The 13,254-nt window shown below is 43.6% G+C and overlaps 1 protein-coding gene across 2 annotated transcripts in view; it reads right to left on the bottom strand.

Moving 5' to 3' along the window:
* TGFA (transforming growth factor, alpha) overlaps positions 1-11,273 on the bottom strand; it is a 112,659-nt gene extending 101,386 nt beyond the window's left edge. For both annotated transcript variants that reach the window (XM_008587517.1, XM_008587516.1), the window contains exon 1: positions 11,181-11,273. In XM_008587517.1, coding sequence (XP_008585739.1) covers positions 11,181-11,220 — 40 coding nt within the window. In that variant the 5' untranslated portion in view covers positions 11,221-11,273. The remainder of the gene's footprint in view (positions 1-11,180) is intronic.
* Between the last annotated feature and the right edge of the window lie 1,981 nt (positions 11,274-13,254).

The raw sequence follows: 13,254 nt of genomic DNA on the forward strand, positions 1-13,254 counted from the left end.
GGGGGCAGGGTGCCAAGTGTGTAATTGCAAACCTCTCATTTATCAGCTTTGGCTGCTTTTGAGTCCCCACATTACATGCACTATTTAGCCAGTAATCTCCTGTAGCTCTTGGAAGTACAGTAATTACACAGAGACTGCCTCGGAACTGGCAAGAGATGACCAAAAAGCAGTAAAGTGACACCTGTCCTCTAAGTGCCCAGGAGAATTGTTTACTGACCTCATTCAAACTCAGATTAAAGGCTCCAAAGAACCCAAACTGAAGATACAGTCTCTTAGCAAGAATATAATATTTTTACCTAGAAGTACTGATCTTAAAAACAAAACAAAAAATAAACAAGAAACAAATGAACAAACAATAAAAGATCCTCTCATGCAAGCATTGGTTGTGCTTCAGTAGCATCTAAGGGACACAACAGTGTATTTACAAGTTTTTAAGCTTTTTAAATCTTAAGGAAGAAGCATCAGATGCTACTTACCAGCCTCTGTTAGAAATTACAGTGCCAGGTACCCGTCCAAAACAGAAATGGCATTACTATACCAACTTTGGTTTATGCAGTTATGCATTCAAACTAAAGTTATTTACCTGGTCTTATGAGAACATTATTAATTATAAAATTTTACCTTGAATTTTGTTTAATGATTTAAAAGAAGTTTTGGGGTTTTTTTCCCCCAAATATCATCAAGAAAAACAAATTTTAAAATATATCTTATTTGGGGGGCCTTGGTGCTTACTTTGTTTCATATTTTTAAAAGTCACATTAACTGGAGACACAGATGTAAAAGAAACATTTTAAATTAAAAGGAGATCATTTATAAAGCTATGATAAAAATTTAGAAATCTGAATTGAATAGCTTGTCAGGAAAATATGTAATAACCAAAACAGACTCAAGAAAACTTGAACTGACCACTAAAGAGAAACTAGGCCGGGCTAGCCCATGGCTCACTCGGGAGACTATGGTGCTGATAACACCAAGGCCACAGGTTCGGATCCCGTACAGGGATCGCCGGTTCGCTCACCGGGTGAGCGTGGTGCTGACACCACCAAGATCCCCTAACCAGTCACCTTTAAAAAAAAAAAAAAAAAAAAGACCAGGTCCAGAAGTTTCATAAGCAATTTCTTTTAAGGCTTCACAGAACTGTCGGTTTCCATATTTTAACTACCAGAGCATAGAAAAAGATGAGATGTTTTAAAATTTATGCTATAAAGCTGACATAATGCTGACATCAAAACCTAAAAAGGAAAACAAGGCCCCAAACACTTCACAATGAATCAAATCTAGCAGTATATTCAGAGAATAATACCACAAGCCAAAAAGGGTTTATTGCAAGAATTTAAAGATGGCTTTAACATAATTGAGTCAATAAATGTCCTTAAAACATTTGGGGGAAAAAAAACCCATACATTATCTCCTCTTGCTTTAAAAAACTAACAAAATGAAATGCCAAATCTTTAAGTAAATTATGAAGAGATGTCCATTTTGTTAATATCATAAGGAATATACATGTGTGTGTATATAACCAAAAAGTCAGCCTCATACTTAACTGTTAAGCGCACAAACATTATCAAAAAAGCTGTGAAAAATACAAGGATGTTTACTGCCTTTTAAAAAGGTGGTTCTTAAAGTTCTAGTCAATACTATAAGAAAAAGTAATAAGAGATAAAAATATTAAAAGAAAGGAGGCAAAGTTATCACTATTCAAGATTACATGATCATCTACCTAGAAAACCTGAGAGAATCAACTGAAGAACTATCAGAATTAACAAAACCCATTAAAATATAAACATATACAAAAAGTTTTTATATAGCGGCAATAACCAATTGGAATAGATAGCACTGGGAAAAGTCTCACCCACGACAACACAAAGTCTGTGAGAACAGGGACTCTGTCTCATTCTTGGCTGATTCTTTAGCATCTAGAAGTGTTACCAGCACAGAACAGGTGTTCAGTGAATAGAATAAATGAATGAAACAATTCACAATAAGGGCAAAAATATTAAATAATGGAACCAAACTGAAATTCCATAAACAGATTCAAATACTTATAAGAATTTAGCATTTGAAAATAGAATTTCATACCACAGGTGGTGTAGTGGATTGAATGTCCCCCCAAATTCATTGAAGCTTGAACTGTGTCCCCCAGGTTTTATGTATTAGAAACTTGGTCCTCACTGTGACTATTGGGAGGGTGGGAGATCCTATTATGGTAATTGAAAGGTGGGGCCTTGGGGAGGTGATTAGATTGCAGGACCATGCAGGAGTGAATGGATTAATAATGTTGGTCAGGGGCATGGTTCTGAGGGCTTCCAAAAGAGAGTGAATGAGGAAGTTAGTCTCTCACTCTCTTCTGCTCTGCCATTTTTTGCAATGTGATACCCTGCTGTCACTGTCGTCACCACCAAGGCCTTCACCAGATGTGTTCCCTGGACTTTGGACTTCCTAGCCTCTGAAATTGTAAGCAATAAATTTTGTTTTCTTATAAATTACCCAGTTTTGTGTACTTTGGTATAAGCAACAGAAACAGACTAATACAGAAAATTGGTACCAGAGAGGTGAGGTGTTGCTTATAACAAATACTGAAAAATGTGGAAGCGGCTTTGGAACTGAGTGTTAGGCAAAGGTTGGAGGAGTATGGAGGACTCAGAAGAAGACAAGAAAACCAGGGAAAGTTTGGAATATTTTAGAGACTGTTTCAATAATAGTGACCAGAATACTTATGAAAATATGGACTATAAAGAACACTCTTGGATGTAAGGAGGTCTCGGATGTAAATGAGAAGGGACTTAATGGAAAATGGGGCAAAGATCACCCTTGCTATGAACCGGGCAAGCAACTTGCCCTAGGACTTTGTGGAAGTTGGAACTTGAGTTGTGAGCCAGAGTATTTGGTGAAAGAAATCTCTAAGCAGCAGAACATTAAGGAAGCTGCATGGCTGCTTGTAACAGCCTACGCTGAGTTATGGCAGCAAAGGCATGAGGTAAAGCCAGAACGTGTAATTAAAAGGGAAGCAGAGGGCAAAAAACTGGAAAACTTCCAGCCTGGCCACAAAAGCAAAGGTAGCCCAGGGGCCGTCTGCTAATGAGATGAGTACAGAAGAAAGGGATATCAGGAGAAGGGGAAAAAAGACCTTGAAGGCATTTCAGAGACCTTGGAGGCAGTGTCTTCCGTTATGGACCCCAAGGCCTAGGGAGACAGAATGGTCTCAGGGAACAGGCCTGAGGTGCCCTTGTTAGGCTCGCTGCCCAGGGCCACCTCAAGATGCTGCTCCCCACACAAGCACCCCAGCTGCTTCAGCCATTCCAGCTGTTGCTAAATTGGCCCCAGGTGTGGCTGGACCCACAGCTTTGGGGAATACAAGCCAGAAGCCTTGGTGGCGTCCACGTGGTGTAGGTCTGCAGGCTCACAGAATGCCAGAGCTGTGGAGCCTTGGGAGCCTTCACCCTGATTTCAAAGGATGTACAGAAAAATCTGGGGGCCCCGGAAGAGATCTGTTGCAGGGGTGGAGTCACCGCATAGAGTTTTTGCTAAAGCAATGCCAACTGGAAATGTGCGGTTGGCGTTACAGCAGAAAAATTCCATCAGCGCCATGCCTCCTGCAGCCATGGGAGTGGGACTGCCACTGACCCCAGACTTGTGGAGCTACCAGCGTGCAAGACCAGCCTGTGAGAGCCGAAGCATCACCTAAGACCAGGAAAGCCATAGAGCTGGAGCTGCCTGAGGACTTGGGGTCCCAATCGCTGCACCAGTGTACAGGGGACACAGAACATGAAGTCAAGGGTACATGATTCACCAGTTTTGAGATTTAAAGCCTGCCCTGCTGGGTTTCGTACTTGTTTGAAAACTGTTACCCCTTTCTTTCAGCCTATTTATCCCTTTTCAAGTGGGAATATGTATCCTATGTTTGTCCCACCATTGTATCTTGGAAGTAGATAACTTGTTGTGATTTCACAGATGGGACTTTGAACTTTGGACTTTTGAGCTGAAATAGGTTAAGACTTTGGGGATGAAATGAATGCATTTGCATGTGAAAAGGACATGAGTTTTGGGGGGCCAAGGGTAGATATAGTGGATTGAATGTCTCCCCCAATTTATTGAAGCTTGAACTGTGTCCCCCAAGTTTTATGTATTAGACACTTGGCCCCCACTGTGACTGTTGGGAGGGGGGAAAATCCTATTATGGCAATTGAAAGGTGTACCTTGGGGAGGTGATTAGATTGCAGGACGATGCCATAGTGAATGGATTAATAATGTTGGTCAGGGGCATGGTTCTGAGGGCTTTCAAAAGAGAGTGAATGAGGAGGTTAGTCTCTTGCTCTCTTCTGCTCTGCCATTTTTTGCAATGTGATACCCTGCCATCACTGTCACCACCACCAAGGCCTTCACCAGATGTGTTCCCTGGACTTTGGACTTCCTAGCCTCTGAAACTATGAGCAGTAAATTTTGTTTTCTTATAAATTACCCAGTTTTGTGTATTTGTTATAAGCAACAGAAACAGACTAACACCAGGGAAAGGACAGCTTATTCCGTAAATGGCAATTGGCAATTGAGACAACTGTTTGACTGTTTTAAAAAAATAAAATGTGAGTTGTACCTCACACCATACCCTAGGATAAATTACAGATAGAAAATTTCAACATAATATATGAGAACGGTAAAGAATTCGAAGAAAAAAACTATTTGCCTTATCTTAGGATAAGGGAAGGTTTTTCTAAATATACAAGTGAAGGTAGAAATCTTAAGGGTACGATTTACTGTCTCTGCTACATAAAAATAAAAAGCCCATGTATATCAAAATACCATAAACAAAACAGTAAAAGGTAAATAACTGGGGAGAAATACTTGCAATATGACTGACAAATAATTAATACCTTTTAAGTATAAAATGTTATAAAGCACTAAGAAAAGGATATCAAAGAGAAAAATATTGGAAAAGGTTAATATGCAAATAACAAGATGACAAATGGCCAGCACTCATTTCCTCACCCTGACAAATACTAAATATGAAAACTGGGCTGAGATCTCTTTCTCCAATCAACTTGGCAACTAACTAGCTTATGGTGTTATGGAAGATTCAAGAAGGTGGACATTTGTAAACTGCTGGTGGGATTTCTAGGAGTTTATCCTAAATAATAAAAGATGTCCTAAACATTTATGTACAAGAATATCTGTTGGACCATTTCTCTTCCCTGAATTTAGGCATTATAAATGTAATATGTACTTGTTATAAAAATTAACCAATTCAAACCAAGGCACAGTACTGTATGTATAGTTCTGGAACCTGCCCTTTTCAATTTATTATATCATGAAAACCTTTATTCTTTTAAATAGCTACATATAAATCATTGCATTGATACATAAAAACAACTTATAATTAAGGAATCTCCTTAAATAAGTATAGCAGTGCAGTCGTGTTAACTCATTACTCTTACAAACGATTCAACCATCACCATCTTTTACATTTTTTCTTTGCTTATTTTGACAAGTGTTTATGTTTTAAAGCAACAATAAAACATCATTCTGAAGACCAGCTGCATCAGTGATGCAAGAATTTACATGCAACTACCCTTGATTATTATAATAAAGAGTTTTTCAGGGTTACTGTTGACAACACAGCCAAGTATTTGCCCAACTGAGTCTATACTTGGAGTATTCTGCACTGGGCACCCCGTGAGGTCATCAAATCCTTTTTGGTCCCCTCTGAGGCTTGGCCTGTGCTCAGAGGTGTCAAAGGCAGAGACGACGACCAAGGAGCCCTCAAACTAGTAGAAAAGATAGATTAAGCACCAACCAACGTTAATCCAAGGCAGAGCATGGAGGGGCCAGGCCTCTGCTACCAGGGCTCCCAGCCAGAAAAGTCAACACATTTGAAGATTAAAATCAAAAAAGGCAAAGCCGGTTGGTTGTTACACAAAAAAGTTATGTGTACAAGCTGTTCTTGAGGAAATACTAACCAACTACAATTACTTGAAGAGTGCAAACACTTCAGGTGAGAAGAAAGGAAAGGCTTTCACGATAAGGGGACAACAAAAATTTAAAGACAAATTTCATAGCATAGAATTCACTTGACCAGAGGGAAGACTCCATGTGAAGAAAATTTTGTATCCTCTACTTAAGACATAGCATTAACAAAATACATAAAATTCCATTTCAATAAACTTCCAACTTTTTCTAAGCCCAGGTAACAACTATTCATTTCTTAAGTCATACTCAACACAACAAATTCATAATGCTTCAAAGGAATTTACCTAGATTTTTAGAGTTGATCTAAAGGTAACATGCCTTGTCCTTGAAATGAAGAGCTCCTAAAAGATAGTTCTGGTAGTCTAGATTTCTGGCTTTTCTGATTCTATGAAAGAGATTTATACTTGGCGTTTCACAGGGGGAGAAAAGGGGGACTAAATAAAACCAAAAGCCACTATAAAAATCCCCTAATCCTCCTCTATCTGAGTGAAATCTTAAACATATTAGCCCTTTAGCATAGAATTAAGTTTACACTTTAAAATTAGGTGATTAGAAATATTTGAAATGGCAGCAAAACAATGGTTGATTTTTGGCAATCCAAAAAAAAGAAAATGTGACATGATTAGTGTTGGTAAACTTAAGTTTAATAACATGGGATCATTACTTTTTCCATGGGTAAAGTACAAGAACACTTGCAAAAATTAAGAGATCTCAGCAAGAGTTCTAACTCTGCCCTGGTCAGCAATACAGGCCTTAGAAGCACCTTTATAATGGCTCATAAATCCACAGTGGCATTTTTAAACATCAGAATGTACTTCAGATAAAATGCAACTGGTTAAGCCAGAAGTTTCCCTAACAGCAACTGACTGAAGAACAGTGGTTCCTGAAATGTCCCTCCTGCCGCCTCCACTCCTGCAGCCCCCTACCCCCTGCCATAAGTCACATCTGTGAACGTGGTAGACGTGCAAACTCTGCCACCTACTGAATCAGAAATGCTGGGGAGGGGTCCCAGCAATCTGTTTTAACCAGCTCCTCCAGGTGATTCTGATTTAAGGACTTCTGTAGAAGACACTCCAGAGGTTTTGAGTGTGAAACCATGCCCAAGATGCTTAATTTTGTGTGTACAAGCCATCCTCACTTTGGTTGACCTAACCTCCACTTCCCATCACCCGTCCCTTCCAGTTGGCAGCGCAAAGAGTAGGACCTTGTTCAAAATACTCTTGGAAAAGGTCCTTAGATAGGCTTAATGGAAAAGCCGTCTATTTTTCATATGTTACCACAGTAACAGTAACACGAAGCATCATTTACTCGCATAAGAAAAGTCCCCTTTGCAGGGGACATTGAGTATTTACAAAAAGGTCACTTTATCCTGAGGAAACCAAATTTTGGAAAAGCAAATATGGGAAATGCAGCTTCTAAGGCTTCCATATGCACCTTTACTGCCCACAGTCTAAGTGAATACTCCCTAATTATGATTGCCCAATACGGAAAACATGTGTCCTAGGTGAATGTCCACTGTGTACTCTGAAAGGCATCATTTCCATGTAATGGAGAAAAGAAATGTCTTACTTCAGTACCCCTGCTGGTCCCTTAGAGAAAACATGTGTCCTAGGTGAATGTCCACTGTGTACTCTGAAAGACATCATTTCCATGTAATGGAGAAAAGAAATGTCTTACTTCAGTACCCCTGCTGGTCCCTTAGTCCTGAATTCCACAGGGAAGGTGACCTATTTCACCTCCATCCATCCTTATTGCCATTTGGTATCCTATGACATCCCTCTTTAGTTCTAAATTCAATCCTCACTTATGGGAACTGCCACAAAAATAATAATGTTTATCTCTGGATTATAAAACCCATTTCTATATCATAAAATCAATTTCATTTCGTGTGCAGCCTTTATTTTTAAGGTTTATAACTAGCTTCCACATTTACCACCTCACTTGATTCTCATAACAACCTGTGAGGTGGCTACAGTTTTATTATTCTCACTTTACAGACCAGAAAACTGGAACTTAGTGCTGACCTCAATAAACAACTGGTCATTGAATATTCAAGAAGAGCTACAAATGCTTTGTATCAAAAATTAAGGAATTCACAATGTCCAAAAGAATTTCCAAACTCACTTGTATTTGTCATCTGCCAAATGATATTCACCAGAAATCCCCTAGTAGGTTTTCAGGTTTTTCTGACTTAGAAAGGGTGAGGGGCAGGGAGATGACATAAATTAAAATGGACAAACTCTCCCCGTTACAAAACTCAGATAAACTGCAATGATGTCTGAAATTCTATGGGGTTCAAAGTGACAACAGTGATGATGATGATGATGGTGCTAAGACTGATTAAGCTCTTAACGATGTGCAAGGCACCATTTGACATACATTAAATATATTCAACAATCCTACTAATATCTCCATTTTACAGATGAGAAAAACAAGGCATAGAAAAGCTAATTAAGTTGCCCAAGACTACACATCTTGCTCCCTGGACACAGAGAAGTGGCAAATGGACGTTCCAACCCCCCCGTGAGGTCAGCCTGCCAGAGATGGAAACCTGACCTGGGAAGGCGGCCACCACAGGAACCAGATTGTTTCCAGTGTTGCCATTTGGGCAACAGTCTCCACTCTCTCACTCAAAACATTAATCAACTCTCGTATTCCAAGTAATTAAGCATCCACAGAGACTCCTAACAACCAGTTCCTTCTCCAACTTTCCCCCATGAAGCTTTTCTAGATCTTGGTTAGCGATGGAACACTGGCTGATTCGCCCGGAACTGCCTTAAGCTTTTAAAGAAAAATTAGAGAGGAAAGCAGCTTTGGAGGAAATGTGCAAATTAAAGATGCATGTGGGAGGCAGCAGTTCTAGTAAGCGCACAGAACTAACGGCTCTGATTTTTCTTTTAAAGAAATAAAAATAAAAGGCGTCCTCACTGGGGTAAATTACTCCTGGCTTTTTTTTTTTTTTAATTCCCCTCTACTATTTTCAACTGCTCACATTGTGGATGAGCTCGCTTTTACATACTGATCAATCTTTCCAAGTTTATACACCTGTTTCTTAAGGAAGGAAACAAAGATCAAACTGAAGAGAACAGTCTTAGGCAAAAGAGAAAAATTACATGATGAATGAATGTGGTCTTCATGAGTGACGATACTATGATGGGTGCTGAAGGTAAGGGGACAACTTTCAAAGACTTCCTCAAATGTGCTTACCTTCATACATCTCCTGTCTCTAGTTTTCTCTGAATAACCAGCTTGAGATCCTAGGAGTTCAATAGAAAACCCAATTTAACAGCAAGTTTTAGAGTATTCCACATAATCTTTCCTTAAGGCAAAGTCCCAATCCTGGGAGATGGGACTATACTGACCACAAATTAGGTGATTGTTTATACCCACCTTCCTCACACACTCTTTAATAATCCTGGTTCAACTACTTACTAACTGTGGGCCCTGTATGCTTAACTCTCCTCTATAAAATAGGAACGATAATAATCCCTCATCAGGATGGTAGGAAAACTAGATGAGTTAATAAATGTAAAGCCCTTAGATCTGTTCCTGATAGAGTAAGAGCTCAAACAGCGTTAGCTATTATTATTACTACTATTATTTGCAAAAACATTACAACAGGGAATGGTATCCAGGAGGCTTTCACTGAATCAGTAATGTTTTATTGCTTTTATAAAATTCTGAAACCAAAACAACTATCTATACACACACAAAAAGGTAGTTCTAGGAAAAGGTAAAAGGCGGGGCGGGGGTGGGGGGCGGGGAGGTCTGCCCATAATCAAGACAACTGCTGGTGAGTTTCGGATGAAGGTGCAGTTGCAGCATCCGGTGCCACCACTGCCCTCTATTTCTCTTACAGGATGCCCCATCTTCTGTTACCGTTCTTTTTTTTTTTTTTTTTTTTTTTTTTTTTTTTTTTTTTTTTTTTTTTTTTTTTTTTTTTTTTTTTTTTTTTTTTTTTTTTTTTTTTCTTTCGTTGAATGTCTTTCTCTTTCTCTCTCTCTTTTTAAAATTGAAACATGATTGATTATACATATCTGTGCAGTACAAAGTTGAATGCCTGTGTACAATATGTGATGATCGAATGAGGATAATTAGTATATTCATCCTTACAAAATGTAATCGTTCTTTGTGTACATTAATCGGCTGCGGTTCTTAATCAGTGTTTCAAGGGCAGGATTGCAGGCGGGTCCATGAACCCCCCGGAATTGTACATGGAACTGGGCGAGGCTATGGCTTTGGGCATTGGGGGGAGGGGGCAGGGGGCGTTCCACAGCTTTCCTCAGACTCTAATGACCCTGTAGAGACCAACTTGCTTTAGAGGGCTGAACTCAAGCGATGTTGACCGAATACTTCACGGAAGGCTGCGGCAATAACCGGGACACCTGGAGCGCGAGCCTGGCCAGACCGCGCGCGGCCACGCGCCCCTCCCCACTTACAGACAGACCAGAACAACTTTGCCACTGAAAAACGCCCCGGCTCCGCGGACGCCACCCGGGCCTGCGGGGTTTAACTTCCTCCCCTCCCCCATCCCTCGTTCATTTCCACGAACAAACTCAAAGGAAGCTGGCAACGATCCGTATAAGGTTTCACTCCTGCCCTCGGCTGACACTGAAACCACTTCTCCCAGGGAAGTTAATTAAAAGAACAATTAATCCGCACAAAAATCCAAAACCTAGCCCAAAGCTCAAGAGCTCTTGAAGTTAGAAGACTGAGGGCGCCTCTGCCGATCGTGAACATCTGCCCGTCGCTGGGCTCAGGGGTAGGCAGGGGGTCCGACAGGGAAGCAGGTAAGGACCGGGCAGGGGCTGGGACGCCTGTCTCCCGCTCCTGGGCGACTCAGAGTCCACACGCCACCGACGCCGGTGAAGACCGGCCAGGTAAGCAGGTCGGTGTGGGCATGAGCATGAACTGAAACACAGCCACGGCGGATTAAAGTTCAAGCCCGCTCACACGCCGCTTCGCCTTCCCCGCCGTTCTCACGCGCGGCCCAGGCGGCCACTTGCCGGGGGACACCTGGGCGCTCGACAGTCCCCCTTTTTGTAATTCTTAGTGACTACCATTGCCTCCCAGGTTCCAACCAATAAAAGCATTAGCCTCCGTCCACTCTCCCAGGCGGGTGCAGAAACCCCCCGGAAAAGAGAAACGGAGGGGACAGGGAAAAGCGGGGTGTCGCGGAGGGCAGGGGGCTCAGGGCGCGCAGCAGGCAGAGTACGTACCCAGCGCGAACAGGGCGAGCTGTCCAGCCGAAGTGACCATTTTACGGGCGGGCGGGCAGCAGGCGCTCCAGCCTCCTGCCCTACCTGCGGTGCCCGAGTGGCGGAGCGGCGCCGCGGTGCGGGGGAAAAAGGCGCCGGCGAGGCAGGGCCGGCCCACGGCGCGGGCGGGCGGGCGGAGGGAGGACCGAGCGCCTCTCTGCTGGCACTCACGCCGCAGCGCTGCCCGCCGGGCGGAAATAGGAAGGCGGTTACCGTCACCTCTGCACCACTCCGCGACTGGGGCACGGCTGACCACCCGCCCGCCCCAGTGGGGGTGCCCCCCTAGGGGCACAGGAGGTGGGGGTTGGGGGCCGAGGGCGGGGACGCTGAGCGCACCAAGCAGGGCGCGGGCGGCGGGGCGGGGCGACTCGGGATCCCTGAGCAGGGCAGCGCGAGCCTGGCACCCGGGCCAAAGAAAAGGCAGGAAGCGCCTGACTTCAGACACCACCCCCAGACCGCCAGCGCAGTGCGGCCGCGGGCCCCTGCGTGCGGAGTCGGCTCCAGCCGCCGAGCCCGAGAGTCCCGGGGCGCAGTGGCAGCTTCCAGACTCTAGGAGGCAGAGCGGAGCTGTCCGGCCTCTGGTCCCTTGCGCCGGGCCGCTCCAGGGGCCTCTCCCGGGCGGGGGACTGGGGACGCGGTCAGGAACCGGACCTTCAAGCTTCGTTGACTGTTTGCCAAGACTTGGCCCAACGAACGTGCTCCCCGGAATCAAGCGAAGAATTTGTTGAAAGAAGTTTCCCACCTGCTCCCCCAGGCTCATCAATTCAGGGGACACCTGCCACCTGGGCACAGCCACCCTACGTCCCAGGCAGGCACATTGTGAAGATCAGCGAGCCTTCTACTTCTGGCCTGGGGCTGATGATAAAAATGGGTCTCTGTCTTTGGAGAATCTGGTTATGCACCACCAATGTTATCCCCACCCTGCTGCAGGCAGCTGAGGCCAAGAGCCAGGTAGCATGCCACCAGGTGTGTCCCAAGAGAGGGAGTATGGGCTGGAGTCACTTGGGTGGCCCTTTCAGGATTTGCGGCTCTGAGCTGGCCCCTGGCACTGTAATTTGGGGAGGTGAAGTGGACAGAAGGAAGACATTCTGGGTCAAGAATGGAAGATCCATAGGTTCCTTAGGGACTATCTATAGGGGACAGTACACTCCAGAGAGTAAGTGACGGGTCATATTCTCCATATGCCCCGAGCTCACGGACTGACCCTCTTCTCCTGACCCCCCTGGCTGAGCTGCTCAAAGGTAGACCCTCTCCTTGAAGGTGGAGGGTGTCTGAGGTGGGGAGTTTCTTTGGCCAGAGTCTCAGACTCTCAGGGTTGACTTTTGCCGATTTCGTTTCACATAAGCGAGGGGCCTAGTTTCAAGAAGGAAGCACCAGGCCATTGATCTCAACATTTGGGCAGAAAGCACAAGTGTAAAAAACAGATTTTGAAAAGGTCATACATTTACATTGACAAATCATTCCTTTCAATACTTTGGTCAGAGGATACTTCATTTTTTTTTTTTTTTTTTTTTAAATTATTTATTTATTTATTTTTTTATTTTGTCAATATACACTGTATCCACGGTGAGGGTTTTATGGTAAATTCTGGGGTACATCTTTTCCTCAGTCCACCCCATGCACATATAGGGCACACACACTGTCTTTAGTGGGTTGTCCCTGATCTCTTCAGCATCTGGGTCCACCTTCAAATTGTTTTGGCCTGTAATGGTGGCTTCCCTGTCCCCTCACTAGACTAGCCTGCCTTGGATAGGGAAGGGAAGGAATCAGTTCTCCCACCTGTCTCCTGTTCTCCAGGACTGGAGAATGGACCTGTCACCTTGCTTCCTCCTGGAACATGCACATCAGACTCCCTGTGGCTGACGGATGGCTGCCCAGCTGTCTGAAAGTCACGTTCAGCAGTTTCTGCTTCCCTGCCTGCTGCCCACACACAAAGTCAGGGGTAGAGGGAAGTAGCAGCAGAATCAAGCCAATGAGCTTGTCCCCTCAGGACTGGAAAATCTTTTGAATCAAGGGATAATTTGCCAAATGCAAA

The sequence above is a fragment of the Galeopterus variegatus genome, unplaced genomic scaffold (genome assembly GCF_000696425.1).
Source record: "Galeopterus variegatus unplaced genomic scaffold, G_variegatus-3.0.2 Scaffold4409, whole genome shotgun sequence".
NCBI classification, from domain to species: domain Eukaryota; kingdom Metazoa; phylum Chordata; class Mammalia; order Dermoptera; family Cynocephalidae; genus Galeopterus; species Galeopterus variegatus.